We start from the raw sequence: 25,166 nt of genomic DNA, 5'->3' as shown, positions 1-25,166 counted from the left end.
CTCCATATTCAGAGATTTTGCTCAGCTTCTGATATTCTTCATAAGGTTCTTGAGTAGAGGTGGGGAGAAAGGACTTTAAACCATGAAAAAATCTAAATGTGTCTGATTGTTTGGTTGTTCCAGGTTGAGAGTGAGTTTATCCTGGAGAGTGAGCGGGAGTCGTTCATTGAGCAGGTCAGAGAGGTCATCGAGAATGCTGATCAGAAGGGAGACACAGGTGGTCAGGTAAGGAAATAAGTCTGGGTCTTAATTTTCAAAGGAAACGTTTTTGGTCTTGTGTTCATTGTGGAACGATAATCTTTTGCAGTGTTGGAAGTTTTTGCTGAAATATTTTCTGACTTTGTCGCTTCGTACTCTCAAAAACCAGCCAGTTTTCTGAAGCGATAATAATTTAAACATTCTAGGTTATTAACACATTCAGTCATTGATTTCCAGATGATTGGTGACAAGGAAGAGCAGATTCCTGCGAGAAGCGGCCCCATGCCGGGTAGGAACACCTTAATAAATAAAACTGTTGCTTTGAAGAGAAAATCCACCAAAATCTAACATTTACAGTTTTAGTTTTTTTGTTCTGTCATAGATGGAAAACATTTGTTTTTATGTATTTTAGACATCCCTCCCAGTGCGACGTCACAGGTGGTCCACTCAGCAGGACGGAGATTCATCGTTAGTCCTGTACCAGAAGGTAGACTGAAGGACCAAACCCTGCCCCCCTCACCTACACCTGCCCCGCCAACTCCATCTGAAGCTGGTAAGTAGACCCGACTTATCTTCTTGATATAGATATATATATTTTTTACTGAAATTGGGTTTCTTCTCTTTTTGGTGTCCTTTTAGCTCAGTCTGATACTCCTGGCCAAATGTTGGTATTTTCCCAGTCTGCCGGAGCGGTCACGTTACAGCAAGCCTTCTCTGAGCTCAGGCAGAGTAAAAACCAGTACGACGCAGGTCCTAACACCGCCCCGGCCTCCGTCCACTCCACACATCCTCCCCTGCAGCCCGCAGCAGTGGCGGCCTCCCCACACAGCAGCGTAGTCACTCCCTCCGTGGATTCAAGTCTAAATCAAGTCAAAGAGCAGCTCACTGAAGCGCCTCCTCTTTCCCTCTCCTCCACCTCTGCAGCCCCCGTCTCCTTCAGTCCTCCCTTTTCTTCGTCTCCTCCTCCCACCGCGGTAAATCAGATTATCCTCCAAGCTCAGCCCGTGATGCAGGCTGCGTCTCGACCACAAGCACAAAGTCAGACGCAAACTCAGCCCCCGGCTTATATCCAGCCCCAAACGGTTTCCGCCGCCTCGCTGCCTACCTCCGTACCAACGGCCAGCATCCCGCCGACGGTGCTCACTTCCTCTCTTCTAGGCCAGACTGTCCCGTTTGTATCCTCGCCTCCTTCTTCTACTCTCAAACTCTCATCGGATAATCCGTCAGTCTCCCCCACCTCAGCCTCCGCTATCCCCACTACCGCCATCCCAGGTCCACAGATCTCTCCACCCTCCTCCGCCCCTCCAGTTCCCGCAGCTGGCTTGTCCACCTCTGTGGGTCTCCAGCCGGTGACCACAACCATTCCTCCGGTCCAGCCCACTCTGGTCCACTCACAGCCACAGACTGCAGCCCTGCCGGGGCAGACACACACACACTGTGGAGAATGTGACACGAGGTGAGACGTGTGTGTAAAACAGTGGATGTGAAAAATGCCATGTTTTTGTAATAGAGGTGCGTTTCATACAGATCCAGTTTCAGCTTAAACCTGCAGCTTTTATTGTCATGTTCTTCTATAAAGTTCAATATTTTTGTGCTTTACAAAGCAGGGTTTCTACCATTTAATTATTTATTCAGAAGTGTTCAGGAATGACTCCTAGCACACTAGAGACAATAATAATCAGCCACTTTTATCCGCTCTTTGCCAGACCAGCATAAATGAGTCAACGCACTGCAAAATCACAAAATTTTACCAAGTAATTTTGGTCTAATTTCTAATGCAAATATTTTAGTACACCTGAAATAAGACGAAGCTAACTTACAAGTAACTTTTCACACAATATAGGGGCTTGTTTTAAGTCAATTCTTTAATATTGATGAAACTTATAAGTGAACTGAATGTCTTGTTCCACTGGTAGATTATTTCACTTATAACAAATACTTTTTCATTGATATTCAGGAATTATTGACTTAAAACATCTTCTATTTTTTGCTGATGTCGTGGAAAAAATACTATTTCCAAGCACTGTTCAGGTAAAATCACTCAATCAGGTTTATTCATATATTGTGCACAATACAGAGAGCTTGTAGGACAATCAGTAATGAAGCAGGTCTGGATGAAAAGCTGTCAGGCAGAGACAACACATGAGTTTTATACCAAGGATAAAAAATTAACAACAAGGGGAGAGACAGTCTGGTTCTGATGCAGCTGTAGAAAACAGCTTCCAACCTTCTACATGTAACCCAAATAGTTCTTTTGGTGAGAGTTCATAAGCACTTCATATAACATGACTAGCAGATGTGACCTTAATGTAATTTTTCCATCACACTGAAAAGTTACTTTTGTCTTGATTCAAGTTTATTAGATGCTCTAGAAACTAGACCAAAAATCCTGCCATTAGGTGTATTTTAAATTAATTACTGATTATCTTCCTATGTAACCCCTCTATGTTGTCAGGACTGAGGCTTCCTCTGAGTCCGTAGGCAAACCGGACGACATCCAAGCTCTGGACATGAAGCTGCGCTCGCTCTTCATGGACCTCGGCGGAGGGGTGCCATCCACACAGGGAGACATCTTACCTGCTGACCCCGCCTCCGGCGCCGCGGCGGCTGGTACCTCGTCCCCCATCAGCGCTGGCCCTACCTCCACCACATCTGTAACAGCTCCTGGCTCCACCCAGTCGGTCAACCCACCGCTGCCCCCCTCCAGCCTGGCATTGGGCCCTCTGGGGTCAGCGGCACCCATGCAAGGCCCAGGGACACCTGTAGCTACCCCAGCATCGTCCAGTATGTAGAGGATTATGTTTCTGCAGTAATACAACTCTTTAAAAAAATTCATTCTTTAGCTGAATTTCTGATTCAAATCTCCTTAGTCATCCCTGCCTCTTCCATGGGCCAGACTACTCCATCCAAAACCCCCCTATCCAGGGTTCCGGTGAGTTCCACAGAAAATCACGTCTAATAACTCCAGAGTCTAATTGCTTGTGTATGGGTATTGGATGTATGGGTAGGAAGCATGGGCATGGTTATTTACTGCTAAAATTGTATTGTATAAAATGTATTTTCAGTTCTAACTGTTTCTTACTGCTCTTACAACTCACCCGGCATGTAAGTTCCTTTTAACAAGGTTCCTGCACAATCTTATTACAGAATTTCAAAATTCAGGAAAAAAGTTTATATAAAAAAAAAATCTAACTTTCTAAAAATAAGCAAAATAATCTGAAACTGTTACTATGCGGGTTGACCACTCCATTTTGCAAGAAAGCAGAACAGGCGTTTGATTGGACAGAGAGGGATGCAAACGGTAGTAGATCATTTTTACCCAGAGGCATTAAATCTGCATAGAAATATTGTTTTGAGGGAGAGCACAGGATATTTCTAAACAAGCAGAGATGTTTTAGGGCAAACAGAACAACATTTAATTCCAAAAATATATAATCCTGATCTTAAATTAAAACTATAGGGATAATTAAAATCAAATTAGAAATATTTTATTTATCCTAAAAGGAACTTAAATGTTGCCGTAACTCATAGCATTTTTAGAAAGTGGTTTGGAAAGTGATGCTGCAAGTTGTAAGGATCTCTGGTAGCAGTCAGTTCTGCAGCGAATCTGAAGAAGCCTCTGACTGAAGACTTTGTCATACATGCTAACAGCTCACCATCTGGGAAACAGACTTGATATTCCACAGCAAGATGTCGTGGATGTTGTTGTTGGCAAGCATTTCTAATATTTAAATGTTTTTCAGCCCGATTAGAAAATCATACAGAAAGCCAGTCAAAAAAATATGCTGACAGATCCAAAATATTGTTTATCACATTCAGCTAAACAAAAGGCCATATAGAACGAACCAGTTTACATGAATCATTTCGATGCAAATTAAGTTTAAGAGTTTTTTGGGGGGTTTAAGGCTGAGAAGGATCATTTGAAAGAAATGTGCAGGAACCCAGTTTTAACATTCTTAGGCATGAACACGACTTTTATAATCTTTTCTCCAGATATCTGTTTGTTTTACTTTCTGCCACTTTCTACTCTTTCTCTGGGATCAGGCCACTTCTCCTTCTGCAGAACTCCTGACACCCTTCCCTGGACCTTGTCTAATACAGGTGTTTTTTTTGTTGTTTGTTTTTTGTGTGCTCATTTTAACACTATTGTATCTGCTGCAATGCAGCAGCTCTGTTTTTGTTTCAACTGTATCTCAACTAATTAAATGTCATTTTTATGTGTGAGTGTAACATCTCCAAACTTAACTCTAAAAAAAAAACAACTGTCAATCTTTTTTCTAAGCTTAAATAATTTGATCGCCTGTGATGAGTCATTCATGATGTTAAGACAGGATAATTGCAATCTAAATGTCACTGATAGTGGAGTGAATGATTGAATAATATCCCATCTTGGCATAAAAAGGTCCAAAAGCCTAAGATAATTGCTGAGGTTCCAGCAGAACACGGTGAGGACGAGTCACTTCAGGCCAGAGACTTTCTTTATTCCCAGGCTTTGTTGTTGTGGCTGTGGCCGTCTAAAAATAGACATACTTTCAACCAGAACCGCGCACTAAATAGCGAGACATGATTTGAAGCTCCTTTTATGAAAATGTGACCTGCCTGGTTATAAAACTCACTCCATTTCTCTTATGCAACTCCCTCTGGGTGAGACCTGTCCTATTTGATTAAGGTAATCGTGCTGTGGTCCAGGTTCACCAGGGATCTGATTTTAATTATCTACTTTTTAAAATTGTGATTAAATTGCTAAGGGGAATGTGAGGGCTTTTCATTTTTCCACTCAGTGCTTATTTGTGTTTTTGTGCTAACAAGGAAACTTGGTTCTTGTATGAAAAGTTCAGGTAATAAGATCTTCATTTTCATTCAATTCTATTAAGTTTTTCTTTTATTAATTGTAATGCTGCTCAAATCATACATCTTTATGGCAAATGGACTGCAATATTGATGCAGTGATACTTCTACTCTTCATTTGAACTTTTCAAGAATATTTAATTTAATTTATGTCAAATTAAAGCTTCAATAAATAAACTTTATTTTTCTTATTCTAATACATCTAAAAAAAAAAGATTCTGAGAAATACAAATAAATACAACTGGAAACTAATTAACATCAATTATTTAAAACCAAACTAAATATTTTTCTAATTTAAATAAAATGCTAAAATAAGTTAAATATAGATACAAATTAATAAAGAAGGAACCTCAAATCTAACAAACATTTTTAGGTATACTTTTAAATGAACTTTAATTAAAACATCTTTTCTGTTTTGAAAAACATTTATGGTTTTGGCTAAAATATGCTCATGTTACAAAGGCAATGGTATTTGCAACTATCCTACTATAGATAGTTGGTTTTGTTTTTTTAAAATATATATTTAGAAGTTTAAAAACGGAAGGGAAAGAAAGTTGTAAAAATATCCATACCAGCAGGCGCTGTGAATATTCAGTTTTAGCCATCAAAATGGTGACGGTAGGAAACGGTGGATAAACTAAACCAGTTGTTTAAAATTTGCAATGTGGATAGAAGGTGACAGTTTTTCCATTACATCCATGTTAATGTTGACAGGACCTTAATGTACAAACACAAACTGCAGCCACTGATTCTTTAATGCTGCTGCTCTTCTAGAGCACAAGAGTCTAATATTTTGTCTACTGACTCCTTCAGTCACAGCAGCCTCTGGAAGACCTGGACGCCCAGCTGAGGAGAGCATTGAGTCCAGAAACTGTCCCTGTGAGCTCACACACACACACACACCGGTTCACACACTCCGATTACAGCCTCATTGTAGGATCTTAGGCTGGTGCTGATGGAGCCACTCAACCCGTTTCTTCTCTTCTAATACTTACTACAGGTCTCTCACAGCAGTGTTCCTTCAATAGGACAGCCAAGTATGTACAACTTATTTACTAAACATAGTGAACAATTTATTTCTCTGATTTATTTTACAAAATGTTTCACCTTTGCTACAGTTCCATTCTCACTGGAAGAAGAAAAAGCCGCTTCCCCTGCTCCTCCTCCTACAGGTGGAATTAAATTAGGAAGATTTCAGGTAAATTTGTTTTTTTGCCCATAACTGCACAACTTTGGTAAAGATGTGTTGAAATATTTTTATAATATTTGCACTCACTTTCCCCTTACAAATAATGTAAAATTGTACACATAAAACTAAAATGATGTCCTCTGTTTTGGATTTAAAAACCATTGGGAATGAAACACTCGTAAATTAGACAGAATTGGATTCCAGTTCTTTTCCATCTTCCCTCTCGTTTTAACGCTCAGGTGTCCTTGGCTGCTGAAGAGCCTGCTGTCCAGCGCCCGTCCTGCACCGAGTCTTCCTCCACCACCTCCTCCACTTCATCCTCCTCCTCGTCCTCCAGCCTCTCCAGTCCGGAGAACACGTTGCACAAAGACTCCCCGTCCCGTCTGAGAGGGAAAGGAGTAAAAAGCGGAGACGTTGTGGACGGACTCCCCCAGAAGACTCCGGCGGGATCCCACCTCATCTCCCCTCTCGGTTCCCCGTGCCTCTCCCCCAAACCCACCACCACCATCGGCCGCTTCCAGGTGCGCATCGTTTCCCTTCATTCTGCCCTTTCCGTTACGCCATCAGTTCACACATTTTTGTCAAATGCGTACTTTGAATTCAGGTTACGACCAACTCTGAGACCCGGGTCGGGCGGTTCTCGGTCAGTCGTGCCCAGGAGCAGAACCAGGAGCCCAAGCAGAGCCCTCCACCTGCTGCTCGGGTTGCTGCTAACGGACCCAGCAATCCCGGACAGGTTCTGTCTCCAGACTCGCCTCATAAAGCCTCTCTACCAAGCCTAAACAACAACTCCTTCAACAACTCCTACATGAGCAGCGACAACGACTCTGAATTTGAGGATGAAGACTTTAAGCAGGAAGTCAGAGGCCTCAGAGAAAAGTAAATAAAACCTTGGGTTTTCCTGCATTTCCCAAAACTCTTTCCTTCAATAACACTTTCTACATTCTTGTATAAATGGTTTCCCTTTTCTTCCTTCAGGCACATACGTGAAATTCAGGCCCTCCACTCTCGCCAGAAGGAGGAAATCGAGTGTTTGTTTACAAGGCTGGGAAAGGTGATCTATCATATAAACACCATGCCATTCTAAAATCAGCCACATAAATACTAGATAGTAACCTCTCCTACCTGGGATTTGGTGCAGGTTCCTCCAGCTGCCGTGATCCCACCCCTCATCGCCTTTACTGGCAGAAGGCGGCGACCCACCAAAAGTAAATCTTCAAAATCGTCCAGAAGCAGCTCCACCCATGGCAGCAAGAGCCCTTTACAGCCAGGTAGGCTCACCTTAGTGCAGCAGAGTTTATTTATTCATGTTTGGTCAATACCACTCACCATGCAAAAAGTATTCCCACCCCTTGAACTTTTTCTCATTTAATCACAATGCAAACACAAATTTCAGTTATGCCTGGGATTTTATTTGACGCAGCAAAGGACGTAATTGTAAAGTTAAAGCAAATTTTGATTTGTTTCGCAAATAAAATCTGAAAAAGTTTACATCCAAGGGAATCCTTGAGTCATTACCTTGTAGCACCAACCTTTGGTGTGTATTTCTACTCGCTTTGAATACATCCAGACGCAAAGCTTGTTTTCAGGAAGATGGACAAAAAGAAAAACATCTGTTAACAACAATTTTCAAGTCTTGCAACACACTCTTTGTCTAAAGAGAAACCTCTTGTCTCTTTAATAAACCTCTTGTAAGCCACCGCTCAGTATTTACACTCATCCAGCTTCCCTGTTCCTGATGAAGACATGCATTCCCACAGCATAATGCTGCCAACACCATGTGAATGCGTTCACCGTTACGTTCAGTGTTCATTTTCACCATCTAGAAGGATTTCTATGTAGACCAAAAGATTTTATCTTATTTAGCATGTTTGCTGTTTTCCCTAAATTTAAATTTTATGAAACTTTTTTTATTTGATCTATGATACAAAAAAATCGAACAGAACAAGTTTGCGGTTGTAATGTGACAAAATGTGAAAATGCTCAATGATTACTTTTATAAGATGCTGTAAAGATGTTTCTAAAGGTTTTGTTGCACAAAAACATCCCAACGAGGTTCACATGTTTAAGCCTGAGCCACGGTGTCACTGGAAACATTGTTAAACCTCTACTCTGTTTTCACGCCTTTTCTATGTTCATGCATTCGTGTGCACATGTATGTTGTGTGTTTTGTCACTCGTGCATGCGGGCATTTCACTGTATCAGGCTCGGAGCCGGAACATTTCTGACTGCTTTTCCTGTCTGTTTCTCTCTGTGGTGGTGTTGTGTTTTTTTGGGTGACGTTTCTCTCCGTCTGTCCTCTTCGATGTCTCTCCACGTCTGCTTTTCTGCATGTGCGTCGTGTCGATGCTTTCTGCGACCTCCAGGCAGCACTTTATCCGCCCAGAGCGTCCCGGCCGTGTACCCCGGCCAGCTGCCTCTGCTGGCCCCCGGAGTGCTGGCCGACACCGTGCTCCAGCCCCTCAAGCAGTCCGCGTCCAGCGGCAACCTCTGTTCGGCCTACACCAGCGAGGCGGCGCTGTCTGTGCCCAGCTTGTGTGCTCCGACCCCAGGTAAGCAGGTCACTGGGGGCTGCAGGCTGCGGCAGACCTCTGTGCGACATTTACACCGGCAGCTCTTTGCATGCAGACAGACAGGAGTGTTGCAGAAAACAAGAAGCTCGTCTGTCTGTCTTGCTTTGTCTTTCTCTTGAGTGTAAACGGTGTGATGGCTCACTCACTCTAACATCTTTTCTTTATACTCTTCAACTCTCTCATCTATCTTCTGTTGTATTTTCTCCTTCTCTCTCCTCTTGCTTTTCCTTCAACTCTGTCCCTGTCCCTTCTCTGCATCTCCCATCATCCCTCTCTTCAGGCTGTGTAAAGTTCAGCTGGGGTTCGGAGCGTGTGGCCTTCAAGCCGGGTGGCAGGAGGACGCGCTTTCTGAGTACGCCCTGCTTGGCTCTTTGTGTGTAACGCTTTATTTCTTTGCTCTTCTCTTGTTTATCCTTACTTACCTTTCATTTTTAAATGTTTTCTTTTCTTCTGTATCTGTCGAGACGCAGTCATGATTTCTTCCTGGTGGTTTTTGAACAACTGCAGCTGCAAGATGTTCAAAAATCTTTCAGCTGCAAGAACTAGACTTATCTAGAAAAGCTAGATAAGTCTAGTCTAGACTTATCTAGAAAAGCTAGATAAGTCTAGTCGGAGTTACTCTGGCAGAAATTAGAGGAAAACTGGAAGCTTTTCTGTCTGTTGTTTTAAAATTATGAGGCAGATTTACTACATTTCAGGGAGAATATGATGGCTTTTGCCTGAGAATTTGAATTTTGTCCAGAATGAAGCATATTAGGTCTTGATGTTTTCCCTGAGAAAAGCTGAAAGTTGGTTTATTGCAGAAGTGCTCCAGGATCGTGAATCAATAACTGATTTGTGATATTGTTGAATAATGAGATGAAAGTAGCAGTTGCCATAAATCCATACAGTCCTCTTCATGTTGTTGTGATTCCTCCTGTCCTTGCTACGACCTTTAGTATCGTGAACATCGTTCTCTGAGTCCAGTGTGATTATCTGCTGCTGTGAGATTATATCCATCAAGTTACATAATTGAGATACAAAGTGTGAATTTATAATGTTTCAGGTTCTATAGCCAAGAAATCCATCTGCTAAAGTAAAGACAATGTTTTGGGGATTTTCCGGATCTGAGTAAGAATAGAAAATGATTTATTTCAAAATTTAGTCCCCTATATCATTCCATATCGGTCTAACCATCCATTTATTTTCTTTCCTTTTGTTCGTCCATCCACCCATCTGACCAACCATCTTCTGTCATCCATCCTTCTGTCTTCTGTCCATCCATCCATTCATCTTCCATTTTCTGTCCAACCTTCCATCACTAACATTGTGGTATATTTAGGTACAGTATAAACGTAATGAGATGTTTGCTAACCAATAAAAAACTGATTTGCCAAAACTTGGAATCAGAAAATCTAAGTTATATAAAAATAGACTTCAGAATCCCCACAAAGCGCAGCAGTCGGTATAAATCTGCATGGTAGCTAAAGTTTAGGTGATCAAATCAGAAACTACACTTATGGATTTGTTTAGTCCTGCAGCTGAACATCTTCAGAGTCATTATCTCAGATTCTCCTATTTATGCAAACAGTGATGTGGTTTAGCATCTGTTGACTTCCAAACATGTGATTTAGAAACCCCCAAAAATCTGTCGAAGTGCAGAATATCTCTTACTTCTCTCTCCTCCTGCTGCTCTCTGCTGTTTGTGCCTCCTTCTAATATCTCCATGACTCAGTGTGAACATCTGCACCAGCTGATCAGGCTGCCTTGTGATTAAATACTAACTATACCTTCATAACACCCGATATTTCAGCACACCAAAACTACAGCAGACAATATTTCTATCCACACAGAACCAACACAAAGCTTTTAATTTCTATTTTAACAGCATTAATGTGCATTTTTGAATGCCTTTATAAATACTGTGATTGTTCCAATGAAAAGAAAAGGATCCTGCTTATCGGAAGGAACACAAATTAATTTTGAACTCGCACTATGAGATGAGAGATGAGATTTGAGAATGAAAGACGAACCTTTGAATCCTTTAGCAACCCTGACATTAATCAGCTACAGCTTTGCTACTTAAAACTTCAAAAGCAAAGCATTAGAAAACAGTCAACAAAGTCGGTGAAAGTCCTTGTTGTTCTGGTTGATCTGGTTACAAAAGTGTTTACAGGTGGCGTGAGTCAGTTCGGGTGAGTGTTTCTGAGGTCGACAGCAGAGCAGCTCCTTTGTTGGAAAATAAACAGAAGAGCAGCTGTTGCATCTGTTGACTGAGGGACTAAACAAAGTCATGCTCGGGTTGTAAAGTCATCAGGCCGTGAGCAGCCATGATCTGATTTCTGTGCCATGTGCAGCTTTAATTTTCCACATCATATTAGGACACCGTGAAGCACCGACACGTTGGTCCAACACCTCATCGCTGCTCCTTCTTTATAATTACAATTACCAGTGATTGGATTATTCATTTCATTTGGAGGTCCTGGTCTGTAATTGAAATCTGTGCTGTTAAAGTAACTTGATTGTGACGCATATTTTATATTTAGTCTGGTAATTAACTCCTTAAGCAGGTCGCAGCACACAGACTTTCGCAGTAATCCATTTGGACAAGGCGTACTTTCATTTCTGTGAAAACAAACAGGAGGTTGTGACTTGGTGACTTGAGTTTATGTCATCTAATTTTGTTTTTAATGGGAATTGTACTGTATTTTTTAAATCTGTCATTTCAGTCTGATTATTCTCGTTATCAAGTTTTTGGGGGTTTTTTTTGTTTTTTGCTTTATGAAAGGATTTTTTCTGAATGCTTCTGATCCCTCTGCAGCTCAAAACCTTCCCCTTCCTCACTCATCATCCTCACTCCCGTTAAACCCCCACCTTAACCCCATCACTGCATCACCGGGGAGCAGAGAGACAGACTTGGGTCTTAGTGATTGGATTTGGCTTTAAAAAATGTCATGAAATTTATATTTTGTCTTAACTAGTAATAATATCAGGGGAACTCAAATCAATTGTACTTTATTGCACCTATTCCACATTTCTATATTGCGCAACCAAAAACTTTAATGTATTGAAGTTGGATTTTTATGTCGCAGACAATACAATACATGGATAGTGGTGAAGTAGCAAGAGAATGTTACACGGTGTTACTTTATTTATTTATTTTTACAGATTAAACTGAAAGAGTGACGTGCAGTTGTATTCTGCCCTGTTTACTCTGATCCCCCTAAATCCAGACCAAAGTTGAAGCTGCAAAAGACTTGAGACAGATCAGAGATTAAATGGAGTAGTGTAGATTAAAGTGTTAGGTCAGCCTAGTCAAAGTCCAAACAAATGTGACTTCTTCCAAGCCTCTGCTAAAAAAAAAAGAAGAAAAAAATCCTTATTCCCCCAGTCGACTGCACTCTTATTTTATTTAGGGGTATCAGTAAATGGGGTTGTGTGTGACATACACACGCATGCCACACCATAAAAATTGAAAGCTGTGTATAATTTTTCTTTCCCTGTAGACTTCTCCTCTACTATACACTACTTTATATTGGTCTGTCACACAGTAAAATCTGTGCAAAATACATTAAAATTTGTGATTGAAATATGAAATAATATCTGGGAAAATAATGTTAAGGGGTGTACATACTTATGCAAGGCCCTGTTGCCATTGACCCAATCCTGGTGAGCTGTAGAGAGGACTCAGAACCACATCAGAACCTGATGATTTGTCACCCAAAAGCATCTTAAAGCTTCAGAGAACAGACTTTAGTGGGAAAGCATTAAATTCCTGTGATAAAACTGTTTGTACTGTGCCAAGCATGTCTCCTATTTTACATTATCCTTCTATGAACCATGTTTGACTTCAGAAGATGAAGTTATTCCAGTTTCCTTGCGGTGCAAAACGCAGTTGACGTCCTTGTTTCGCGCAGAGGTCGTTTCTGTCCTTTAAGATGTTATTGGTGACCCAACCCGCCCCGATTCTGTGTGTATCTTGTATATCAAGTTCTGACAATCATACTCAGCTGCACTGTGTTTGATTGTGGGGTGATGTGGGCGGGGTTTTTAACTCTGACTCTCTCCCAATCCTCCGATCGTTGTCTTCCGGCCACCCCCAACCTCCTACAGGGAAGATGGTGAAAAAAGTCTGCCCCTGCAACCAGCTCTGTAGTAACTATCTCTCTTTTTGGTCTTTCCTCCCTCCATCCATCCCCTTCTTGCTTGCTCTCGCACTGCGTAGAATCAAATTTGACCATTGGCCAGATTTGGGATCAGTTCAGTTATCATCTGTATTCTTTTTCAATAACTTTAGATGATCCGTTTTGACTTTGAATTTTAATAACTGAAATGATCCTTCACTAGAGACTCAGACTGACACCGCATGCATCTGCAGGCTCTCCTGAAAACCTCCGCCTCCCCTTCCTTACCATGGCTTGTAATCTAGACTGCATTGACCAGAATCCCCTGCTACTGCAGCCATACATGACTCAGCGTCTCCCCATTCTTGTTTTCCTCCATTTTGCTCAGTGTGAATTGACAGTTTTATTTACCAGACCGGCAGTACGGTTGCCTCAGGTCCCTGAATATATTCTTTTATTAAAACAGGCCGTGTAAGAATATTATCTCCCTTTTGCTCATTCTGTCAGCATGGCTCCGTCTCTGAAGCTTGTTTTGTCTGTGAACAGAAGGCAAATCTGTATATCCCTTATCATAATAATTAAGAGTAAAATTAAGCGACATTTCTATTAAAAGTTCTACATTGCAGGAAGTCAAATAGCAGTGCATACATATTTTTAAGAGTAAAATTGGCTCTACAAGTCTGGGAAAAGTGTATTTTCTGCTCCACTGGAGTGTGGGTGCCACCTAAGGGCTAATAAAGGAATTACAGTTTGAAGATACAGTTTCCATACGCGCATCATTACTGTGAATAATAGTAAGTTTTGAATGTGTAATTTGAATGTCTAGACCGTTCAATGAAAAGTTGATTCAACTATCAAAATTCAAATTAGGTGCAAAAGTTTGAATTTTGTGTAGATTTTCAAAACAAGATCTAAGTAATAAAACTAAACCCACAAATATTTGTATAGCTGTTGAAGTTGAATCTCTGCCGTGGCTCCATATCATATTGAATATGGTAGATTTGTACTGCACTGCGTTTGAATTCTTTCTTTACCTCAGTGAAATGATTCTGACTTTAAATGCTGGTCTAAAGCAACATGTGTCATTCGTTCCTGTTTGTCATCCTTATTTCCATCAGAACTAAACAGTGAGTTGTGCTGTCCTGCTCTAAAATCCAACCGGGTCCTGCATTCACACTCATCTTGATGACTTCCTTTCCATCTTTGTGTCCAATGTCTCAGTCTCTCTGTGTCTCTGTCTCCCCCTGCAGGGACAAACAGCACCAACGCAGTGAGCGGTTCAGAGGGGCTGGGTCAAAGCCAGGGGGGTTCTCAATGTCTGGCGCCCAACATGCCAGCACCCCACCAGAGGAAAGGAACCTTCACCGATGACCTCCATAAACTGGTGGACAACTGGGCCAGGGATGCCATGAACCTCTCACAGGTCGGCAGTGGCCATGTTTTTGATATGAGTAATGTGGCTCTCCGCCCAGGGCAGAATGAGTTGTTGGGACGATCGATGGTACTTGAAAACTGTCCTTTTTTTGTGTGTTTTGTTGTTTTTTTTTGCGTAATTGTGTAGGAATTAAATTTTTTTGTAAAGTTCTGTATGGAGTTCTTAGATCTTTATGTTTATCTCTGTCACTATGAGGGTTTTTTTACATACTAGACTCATTTAGGTAGTTTGAAAAAACCTAACCAGGCCACTATAGTGAAGAATATTGTGCACAGTATTAAAGCAGTTAATGATACTCTTTTAAGTTTGCATTTAATCATTGTAGGGTAAAAGGAGTGCCAAACAGCAGCAGCTGCAGCAGGCCCCAGCACAGGGACACAGTTATGAGGTAACGTACCCCAAACACAACCCAGATGAATTAATGTCTTTTTATTTACTGCTTCCAAATCAATTCTTGGCTCACTTCAGTCCAACACTTAAAATAAAGATATAAACTTATATAAATTTGATTAGATGTTGTACTTTACTGAATTAATACTTGTGGATCCTGAAACCTGAAGTTTAAAGACGTGTGGAAAACTCGATCCTGTGATTATCTGGTGCATGTTTGCTTTGCTGCATAAAATCTGTGGGAAAAAAACGTATCTTAAATTTGCATACTTACATTTTAACATGCATTTTCTAGTGCTTCAGATTTAAAAATAAAAAGCTTGACCTGGTTTCAGTGATACCTGATTAACACTAATGAGTGTTCCTGCTGCAAAACTCACTTCTAGCCATTAAATTTAATGGGGTTTTTTAAATGCAAGTTTTATTGTGATTTTAGACCAACTGCTGCTTTGTGTTGTTAAGATCATATTTATTAAAGTTTTTGGTTAAAATGAGAAGAAATGTTCTTGGTCTATGAATGCATTTTCAATGCACAGATGAGATTTCTTGACCCACGCTGTCGTCGCCGCCTGCAGGTTACCCAGTCGGCCAGTCTGGGCAGGAAGTACTCTGCTCCCAGCCAGCTGTGTCCCTGCAGCATCGGAGGCTCCGCCCACCTCCCTGCAAACCCCACCAGCGCTACCTCTCTGGCTGCCAGAAAAGGCTCCCTCTGCCACCCTCCCGCCTCCTCTGCCCTGCCCCAACTCCAGCCCCCCCAGTTTATCCCCTACGCCCCCAGTGCCACCTACACCACCCAGTGGTGCGGTCCGGCTCACAGCATGACGAACCCGCAGCAAGCACCACCGCAGCCTCTCTTAGTCAGCGCCTCCCAGCCTCTGGGGCCCTACGCCCCTCCACAGGGCCATCTACCGGGACAGGGCCCCTACCTGCTCACTGCCACTCTGCAGAAGTCAGTGAGCAGCCCAGGGGGGCCGAACATGAGGACCACGTAGGGTCTGGCCGCCCGGGCCGGTTTTACTGACAGACGGCCCAGTTGGACAAGTGAAAGGCGGCTTGTTTTGCAGCCAGAGAAAAATGAGATGCACTGGAGTGGAGAAAAAAAATCATAGCAGAAAAACAAAATGTTAGCAGTGTGTAGGTGAGGCGCCCTCCTTGCTTTGGGGTCGTGACAACCAGCCAAAGGATCAAACAGAAAGGAGAAGAAATGCATGTTTTGTTTAAAGAGGTTTCTGACCAAGTGCAGTGTTTGTTGGGTGCATCACAGCAAATGGGAATATCTTTGGAAAGTTCATTTTTTCAGTATTTTAATTCAGTAATAACAAATAGATTCATTACACACAGAGTGATATAACTGGAGGATTTATTCCTGTTGTTTTTTATGATTATGGCTTATAGATGATGAGAGTAAAATGAGCAAAAAAGCAATAACTTTTATTTTTAAAAAGTTAGTGTTTTGACCTTGTCATGACTTACACAATCAGAAGTAAGCACAGTTTTTCCTTCCACTAAACTTCTGACATTTATATGTTTGATACAGAACTCTGTTCCCAGCGAGATTCTTCAGCAACAATCTGCTGGATTGCTGTCGAGAATATCATATTCTGATTTTCTGAGAAACAGAGTTATGAGTTTTTATCACCTACGGTGTAGAATTATCAACATTAAGAAAAAAAACCTTGAGATATATCACTGTGTGTGATGAATCCCTATAACTCTTGTGTGTCGCAGTTTGAATTAAGCTACTGAAGTAAACAAACTTTTCAATAATTTGTTAGATTACTGAGATTCACCTATAAGATGATTGTTTAGAAGCAAATTATTATTTTTTTCAACTTTGTACTCGTTTTCTTTTTAAAGCAAAGTCTCCAAACAGAGTGAATCCAGCAAAGCACCACGGCAAATACAGGTGTTTGCACACGAAAGCATGAGTTCAGTGTGTGCAATCTTAAAAAGCACAAAAAAACGAAGAGATCTCAAAACCAGTGCATATCAAGGTGTTGTACCTCAACTGGTTTTGTTTTTTGTTTTCCTCCCTCCGATCAATTATTTAACAAGTTGGGGAAGAAGAGGAGAACGGGCCTCATCTGCTCACCGTTTGGGCCAAACAGCTGCCTCTACACTCCAGATGCCTCCTCCTCGTCACGCCTCATCCTCTCACCCCGCCGCTCGCCTTTCTGTGTCGCCGTGTGAAGCAATAACAGCAGCAACCTTTTAGGAAGGGAAGGGGGGAACAAAACAAAAGAGCTCAAAATGAGAAAAACAAGTGGCCTTGTTATCAGAATAATATCAGAGTCCTTGTACAGTTTTATTTTTTTCTCCGAATGTCTGCTTATGATGATTCCATTTTGGTGTTTATTTTGGTTTTGTTGGGTTTGTTTTGCTCGCTGCCACCACACACACACACACACACACACACACACACACACACACACACAATGCACAAGACGTGCACAAAAAAGCAAATATACCCACACAGACGAGGCGTGGCAGCAGTTTAACTGACTTGGACTCACAGATGTATGCCTCATTTCTGACTAGGCTGGTTTCAACGTTTGTGTTGAAATAATTGCAAATGTAAATTACTATATTAATGTTATTCTATTTAAGAAGAAACAAATAATAATAAAAAGAAACCCGTGTTCTGTCAATGGACCTGTTACGTGCACATCGCTGTACGATGTGGAGACACTGTGATTATTCTTGTTTATTCTTAGCAAAAAAAAAATGTTGTTGGACAACATTAGTTTTTAGGGCGACGCGTCACAAAAAGCATTCAGAGAGCGGTTCGAGTCGTTTCCTTTTCAGTTCAATGGCTTTCCATCAAAATTTGAAAACAAAAATGCAAAACCAGGCACGGGCTGGTAATTTCAAACAAAAATGTCCGACTTTCAAAGCACTTTCACAGCTACCAAAATCAAGCCGTTCCTAGAGTTTGTTGCTTCGAAGCACCAGAGAAATTATTTTTGCAACAGGAACCTCAGTAACCACAAATACTGTGCATTATGTTTATGACTGGAAAAAAAACATTAGTCTTCCTCGTTGCAAGGAAAGAGTGACATTTCTTTCAGTAAAATGACAATTTGCTGCAATGGATGGAGACGGAGCTAAACTGTTTGTCTAATTTGTATACAGCCAGATAAATCTGATTGCTATAGCACTTTCTCTAATTACCTAAAATGTAACAGTATTGCAGAAAATTTAGCGATTTCTGACACTTTTTAAAATTTTACTGTACCGGAAACTGCTTACATTGAGATTTTGTTCCTTTTTATTATGCAAGGGGAAAGTTTAGCATTTTTTCAGGCTGCAACAGTTTCTTAGGCATTTCCTTTGAAGGACTTTAAATTGTAGAAACAACAACACAAACGATTATTCTCCATTTTGAAACTGTATGTTATTTAACACCTTGAATCCGGTAACAGGCCCATGCCTCGTGACGTTACTTTCAACAACAAAAAAATCATCCTGGCATCCATATTCAAGCTTGTATATATATATAAAAAAAAATCCAATGCCTTATTGATAGCTGATCATCTTCTCTGATTACTTATTGAACTGAAAGTGGAAACTGACCTCGTTCCTGCGTTCGAATGGCAGGATAGTTGATATTTAGATAATAAAATAAAGCTAGCTATTTTTTTCTTAATACAGTACTTATATGTCAGCCACTTTAAACATGCCCTCCTGCTCCCTTTCCACCCTGGTATTGTTGGATGAATGTGAATGTATAAACCAATGGTGTCCATTTTAATGTACTTGAAAAGAAAAACTGTTTTGTCTTTTTGTTTTCACTGTTTTTGCCCCTAAATCTTAGAGCCTTGGGTTAAAACCGGAGGAACTTATAGTGCCTTGCATCCTTCCTGTTGCTTGTCGGTTGAAAGCGGCAGAATGCGTTTGGATTTTCCCTGAGCCAGCGACGGTTGGCTGCGTTGAAGGTGCGACGGTGATAAATGAGGAGTTTACTTTCTGCAAAAATGCAAACATTTGACTGCTGTTCAAGTTGGACGATAAAGATGGGAAGGTAAATCTGTCGTCACTCTGCCGCTGTTCAATCCAGAAGTTAACGGTTAGAAAAGGCAGTCAGTCGTCAGTGTTGTTTCTGTTGCTGTGAGTCTTTTCATTTTTAAGGAGGGAAGTTGTTAAAGATTGTATCTGAAGCTTGGACCACTCTGTACTCTGGGTGCAACATACTGCTTTCTTAACTTGAACCGAAAGTTTCACTTGAGGTTGTTTGACATAAAAAAAATATATATCTTATTTTAAGACATCCTTAATTTTCCTCTGAATAGTTTGACATGGTGAGCTGCACAGGGGTTCTGTAAAATGCAGAAGAAGTGAATGGAAGTAGCTGAAAATCTCACTCTTCTAAACACATCACTGTGTTTTCAGATGGAAGGGTTTAGCTACATTAATGTAGCTGTGTAAACAGCATTTGTAAACAAATACCAGATAAATCGATTTTATAATCCACCCAAAATATTTTCAGACATGCATAATTCCACCAGAATGTGCTGTTTGGTTACTGGGGACGCAGTGGTTGTGTAAAACATGGCAGCAGCTAAGTCTCACTTTTCTTTACAAAATCAATTTCTATTCTTAGTATTTAAAGGACAGTAAGTTTTTATTTCGCAAACTTACTATCCTGTCAGTTTGGAGGTTTTTTGAGTGCTTGATGCTTAGTTTTTTCACCCTTCACAGTTTTTGTTTGTTGCTGTTTTTCATCGAGAAAAGGTAAACATTTCTTTAGATGCATAAGGTTGAGGCGGCACAAATGGGAATTCAGCAAATTTTACTCCTAAATGTCTAGGAACCGAAGCATGGCACATTTGGGAGGTTAAGCACAGTGATGGTTTTGTTGCTGGGGAATGTATTCAATTTCAGTTACATCACTCTAGCGCCCTTTGTTTCTAAACATTTTAAATATATCTTGTGCAAATTTGGTGGTTTGTATTGTGGCATTTTCCCATCCCCAAAAACAATTTTTCTTATGCTTTTTTTTTTTATGTTAAAACTGTGAATGCTCTCTGAGCCGGTTTCCTTTAGATCTGTGAATGACCTTTCCTCCTGACCCGCAACAATACCACAGCACAAAGACATTTGTGTTATTTTTTTTTTATTATTATTATTTTTTCAGGTAACCTTATTGGTGGATTAACATCAGAAGAAAACAGATTTAACAGCATTTTATTGCTGGAGCTGCTCTGGTTGCCAGGCAAAAGTATTGCTAATGATTTCCACATTTAACTTGTTCCCCATTTAAATAAGTACTTGCAGTGCAGAGCAGTGAAGTTAAAGTGACCCTATGCCATGAAGCTATAAAAGAGTAGAACTAAAATGCAGTGCCGCTTTAATACAACATTAGCTGCGTTGCTTTTATCCCCTTCTCTCAAGAAAGCATTTTGTCAATCGTAACATTAGTTTCTCATACTTAAACATACTTTTGTTTCGACATCTTTATCAAATTTGGTCCTTTTTTTATTCATAATTTTTAAGTCTCAGTAGTTTTAGGAGCTGTTTCAAAGCTTGTTTGCTCCTTCTTCTGCACTGTGCTCAGCGTCGTGCAGAAGGGGCTGAGCGAATGACGGCAAACGGAAAAATAACACCTGGGGCGGTATGTTTTGCACTTACTATATAGAGTGTTCAAGCTTCAAATTAAAAATGAACATTTGCGTTACAACACAATGAAATTTGTTACTTTATTTGTAAAAACTTAATAAATAAAGTTGTTTAAATGAATGGGAGAGATGAGACTTGTGGTATTTGTTGGATTTTCTTCTGAAAAGATATCTGATGTGTGGTTATTGTCATCAGTTGTCCAATCACTGATCTAAAACTACTATCCTGCAACATTTAAATTCATCCCTGCTCCAACACACCGGGTTTTCCCATCAGCATGTTCTGCAGCTTTTTAGAGGGATGGTAATGAGGCATTTATTGTATTCAGGTGTGTTTGAGCAGAATGTTGGCTCAGGACTGGACTTGATCTGCATGGTTTTTAGCAAGTAAAATTGATATTAACTCTTGGTTTTTAACCAAATAAGTTTGTTTTTTTTACTCACAATGATGTATAAGTGCACAATTGGAATGAATCTTAAGCCTTACAGGTGAGTCTATTTATATTACTTTAAAAGCATATTCTGTGTTTTTGCGACGTCAGTCTGTTTCTAAACAAAATGGTGGCTGCCTATTTGAGACGCATCTTGTTAAAAAGAACTTTGCCACGACTCATAAAGACATAATTTATCCTTCGATTTTGACCAGAACTATTTCTTTGACACCAACAATCAACAGGACACGTTTACAAGTTGCATACAAACAATCAGAAAGCTGTGTGGTGAATGAAAGCAGCCGAATGTTTTGCTGTTCTACATGATGCGATTCATTATTTAGAAAATCAAAGTTCTAGCAATATTCATATTTTGAGGTACATTTTGACCTGAGTTTTACAGCATCCCATCTTAGCTCTAATACCATAATTATGACCTAAACGCCAAAAAGCATCTCCATCAATCATGAAATATAGTCAATTTTCAAGGCAATAATTTTGTTATTCGTCATAAACATGATTTTAAAACTTATAATTGTACAATTTCTGTTCCCTTTAACAGGCAGAAATGGGCTTCTACAATCCTAACTTAGGTGTTGCAGTACCTCTAACTCTCCACATGGCTGCGCTGCCACACTTCACCTCATAACCCGCTACGTTTTGAGTCACTATCCGCATCCTGTTGTATCATAAAATAGCTCGTCTCGCATGTAATCAGGAAACTGCTTGTTGTGAGGTGTGAATCTTTGCCTATTATCTGTCGCCATGGAGACGGTGGGAATGGCTTGGCCTGCCCAGTAAAACGGGAGGCGTGAGGAAGGAAAGGAGGAAGGAAAATGAGACTTGCTGCAACACAAAAACAATAAAAACAATTTAAAAAATTCAATCGAGCAGTTTCCCTGCTATGATATGAAAACTGAACTGTGGAAAAACAAAAACAAAAGAATCTTTAAACTGAATGGGAGTTTACATTTACATTCCACAATAAAGATCCACACAATAGACATAAAATGTAAAAGTTTTCAGATGTGGATGAAAATTCAGCGGCTGATTTCCAGCTTCTGCTTTATTCGCAGGGTGTTTATAATGTTCCTTGGCAACCATTAAGTTTCATGTTTAGTTTTAGTGTAAAAATAATGCAGAATCAACAAAAACAGTAATGGAAGCCGCTGTGACCTCCAATGTTTTATTTTAACATCCAGAATCATTTTATGGCCTTTTCAATGCCTAAACAGAGGAAACTGTCTTTCATCTGTCTTTAAACTTTACTGATTGCACAGAAAAACTCAGATTTTATGTAAAGACATCTGATTAGTCAAACTTAAAACTACCTGTACTAAGCAAAGCAAGTAAAAACATCATCTTTCAAAGCTTTGTTGGTCCCGTTCATCTGTTAAACAGGAGGAATAACGCAGGTTTGATCATTGGACACTTTTTTATTTAAATAAAATAACTACATGCAGACTCTATATACTAATAAACTGACTTCTGGGCTGGACCTTATTTAGGAGTATTGCAGTAAAGAAACTGAATACAAATGTGCACCTTCATTTTTATTTGTGCTTATAAGATGGAAAACTGCTTTTGCAAGACACAGTAAACACAATTAAGCACTCTTCAACTTAGTTCTCATTTAAGGTGGTTTGTATCGATAACCATCACTAGTTTATGTTACAGTCCAGAAAAACTGAGTGCGGCGGCAGTAATAGACCTTTGTCTAATTTTCTGCCGAGCATTCAGAACCTTTAAACTTAAAAATAAAATCAGTCTCACTTGTTCTATCTGCATTTTTTCAGGTGTCTGTCAGCTGCCATTGAATGAAACATTTAAGCTCACAACCACAACCCAAATGTGAAGAAAGCTGACCTGGATGCAGCTGAAGCGGATCGCCCGTTTTTACCCACAACCAGGGTGAAAATGAGTTGGAGTTGTTATTCAGCCCGGTTTTGGTAGATGCAGCTTGAAACCTGCATTTTGAATTAAAATCGTTCCAAGAGGAGAGACCGAAGCAACTTAGGCAAAACGTTTTTTATTTTTATTTTTTGCTGAGTTTACAGAAAATGTTCTGATACCAAAAGGTGATTTTAATTTTAACGAGCCACAAATGTTACGTGATCGTCTGAGTTCTGCAAAGTGGATATCCTTCTTCAGAGAACAGATCAGAATGATTGAGGAGTTCTGTAGGAAAATCTCATGTTTTCCCTGCTACTGTATATCTGTGCTGTTGCAGCCTCTTGGTGTTTAGTGTAATCATGCAGCTCTGTGAGCAGAAGCTGCAGGTCAGCACAGGGCCGTATGGAAGTAGCTGCAAGCTCCTGCTGCTGTTTTCTTTGGCCACAGAGGGAATTTTTTCATTATTATTATTTTTTTTCCAAGTTAATAGCACAGAGGCCTAAATTGAGCTGAAGAAAGTCTGCAGACTGTATTTGTGGAAGGAGATGTCTAAGAAAACTTATTTGCTAAATGTCAAAAATATCAGGGTTTATTTCTAGTCAAGAAATGAGTAGAAGTAAATTCTTAAAAAAACAGAAGTTTACGTACTACAAATATTGTGCTTTAAACTCATTGTAAAAGTAGCTAAACAAACCAGATTATGGTGTGAAAATGCACACAAGGACAAAAACAGGGTCATATAGAGCCAGCATGAGACCCCATACTGCATAAACATGAAGAGTTTTCTTTTAAGTGTTTTTAGAATCTCGTATAGTTATGTACACATCTGATGGGTAGAGGAACATGGAACAAAATTTGTGACACTTTTGGAACCTGTTTAAGAACAAAAATTGTTAACAATCCAATAGAATACATTTGTGTAAGAGTTTATTTCAGAGCTGAAGCTGTTCTGACTGGGTGACCTGGATAAAACTCCTGTAGTCACTGCAGGTGTTTTGACACGGAGAGCAAAGAATCATCTCCTTTACCAAACTTATGGATATGTAGTAATAAATAGTTTTTCTTGGTATGCAAGAAAATTGTTTGTAAATCAATTCTGTCCTTTGGGTCTACGTTTAACACAGCTGAACAAATTTCAACCACTTTCAGTTCATATTCAGGCCAAAACCCTCTAGACTTTAAAGACTTTGCTCGTTAAGTTCTTGGGTTCAAAATGAGCAGTAAATCTGTGAAATGGCAGCCATAAACCATATCATAAAAAGACTCTGATAATGGCAGAGCAATTCTATTTTCACGTCATAGTAAATAAATAATCATCAGTATCAATTAGTTGTTCTTTTTGTAGTCCGGGTTAATGTTTTTTTTACTATTTATACAGCCAGGAGGTGAGGCTGTCCAAGTAGTATGTCATAGTTATTATGTCGTCTTAGGCACAGAGGTTGGTCCTGCGCTTTAATGTGGAAAATAAAATTGTCCAAACACATGTCCAGGTCATGAGAGGTTGTGAGTAGAAAATTTGCTAAAGCAAACACTGCATGAGAAACTGCCAGCACTCATTTACTCCAGACCTTTAGAGCTCAGAGGTGGTTGAGATGTTGTGTGAATATGTCTGCTGTTTCTTTGTCTGAACATTGTTGTGTAGGCCAGATGCTGCTGTTTATGTAACACTGGGTAATGTGCAAACTGTGTTTTCCGGGTTCTTTGGTTTTATGTGTGTGTGTGTGTGTGTGTGTGTGTGTGTGTGTGTGTGTGTGTGTGTGTGTGTGTGTGTGTGTGTGTGTGTGTGTGTGTGCGTGTGCATGTGAGGGCTTTAAATGAACCAAGGAACTTTGGAACAGTCTGTCCTTGACCGGTCCACTTTACCGCTATATACAGGTTCCTTATTACGTCCACGAGGGGGGAAGGGAAACATTTAGCCTTTGGGTGTGTGATGCATTATTGGTAGGTGAGGAGCAGAGGTGCTGGAAACATGTTCAGCCTAAGCAGATGCAGTTTGTGGGATGTGTGACAGTGAGCTCAAGCTCTGTGGTTAATGCATTGATCTAATCTTTCTGCTGAAAGCCCCCCATACTACAGCCATGCATGCATGCATGCTCAGCCATGCCCCTTCATGCAAAAGAGTGGTAGAGGACATCCAGTCTTCCTGCTTAAAAAAACCAAAACAGTTTATTCTCATAGAGTTATTTTGCTGGATTAAACACAGTAAGTTTTATCTACTAGGTGATGTTTCTGTACTTTTTCCCTTCTGTTCTCATTTACTGCAGTGGATAAAATGAAAGTTGTTTACTGGCCTCCACTTCTGAACTAAATACCAGAATCTAGGTCAGTATTTCTGTTGCTGAGGAGCAAGTTAAATATAACCTGATCCACAGAAGTTAGCCACGTTTCATTAATATCTAAGCAAGATTACATTTTCCCCTAAATGTTACACTCGTGAGTATCACAGCATATTTTTTTTTTCAATTTTATTTATCTGAATGGATTGTGTAGG

General features: G+C 40.2%; 1 protein-coding gene across 15 annotated transcripts in view; it reads left to right on the top strand.

The window, feature by feature from the left end:
• The window catches only part of wnk1b (WNK lysine deficient protein kinase 1b), a 92,662-nt gene extending 72,185 nt beyond the window's left edge, over positions 1–20,477 (top strand). For 8 of the 15 annotated variants that reach the window (XM_032589386.1, XM_032589385.1, XM_032589376.1 and 5 more), the window contains 20 exons: positions 124–225; positions 436–487; positions 611–751; positions 838–1,654; positions 2,654–2,982; positions 3,069–3,130; positions 4,243–4,299; positions 5,860–5,925; positions 6,047–6,083; positions 6,165–6,244; positions 6,475–6,756; positions 6,840–7,114; positions 7,214–7,289; positions 7,377–7,506; positions 8,602–8,787; positions 9,089–9,181; positions 12,901–12,942; positions 14,162–14,334; positions 14,672–14,734; positions 15,312–20,477. In XM_032589386.1, the coding sequence (XP_032445277.1) occupies positions 124–225; positions 436–487; positions 611–751; positions 838–1,654; positions 2,654–2,982; positions 3,069–3,130; positions 4,243–4,299; positions 5,860–5,925; positions 6,047–6,083; positions 6,165–6,244; positions 6,475–6,756; positions 6,840–7,114; positions 7,214–7,289; positions 7,377–7,506; positions 8,602–8,787; positions 9,089–9,181; positions 12,901–12,942; positions 14,162–14,334; positions 14,672–14,734; positions 15,312–15,728 (3,480 nt within the window). In that variant the 3' untranslated portion in view covers positions 15,729–20,477. The other 7 variants (XR_004342658.1, XM_032589378.1, XM_032589379.1 and 4 more) reach the window with 7 other exon arrangements.
• The last annotated feature ends 4,689 nt before the right edge of the window (positions 20,478–25,166 follow it).

The sequence above is a fragment of the Xiphophorus hellerii genome, chromosome 17, assembly GCF_003331165.1.
Source record: "Xiphophorus hellerii strain 12219 chromosome 17, Xiphophorus_hellerii-4.1, whole genome shotgun sequence".
NCBI classification, from domain to species: Eukaryota; Metazoa; Chordata; class Actinopteri; order Cyprinodontiformes; family Poeciliidae; genus Xiphophorus; species Xiphophorus hellerii.
Note: the sequence above shows the minus strand (reverse complement) of the source record. Positions and strands in the feature narration are given on the sequence as shown.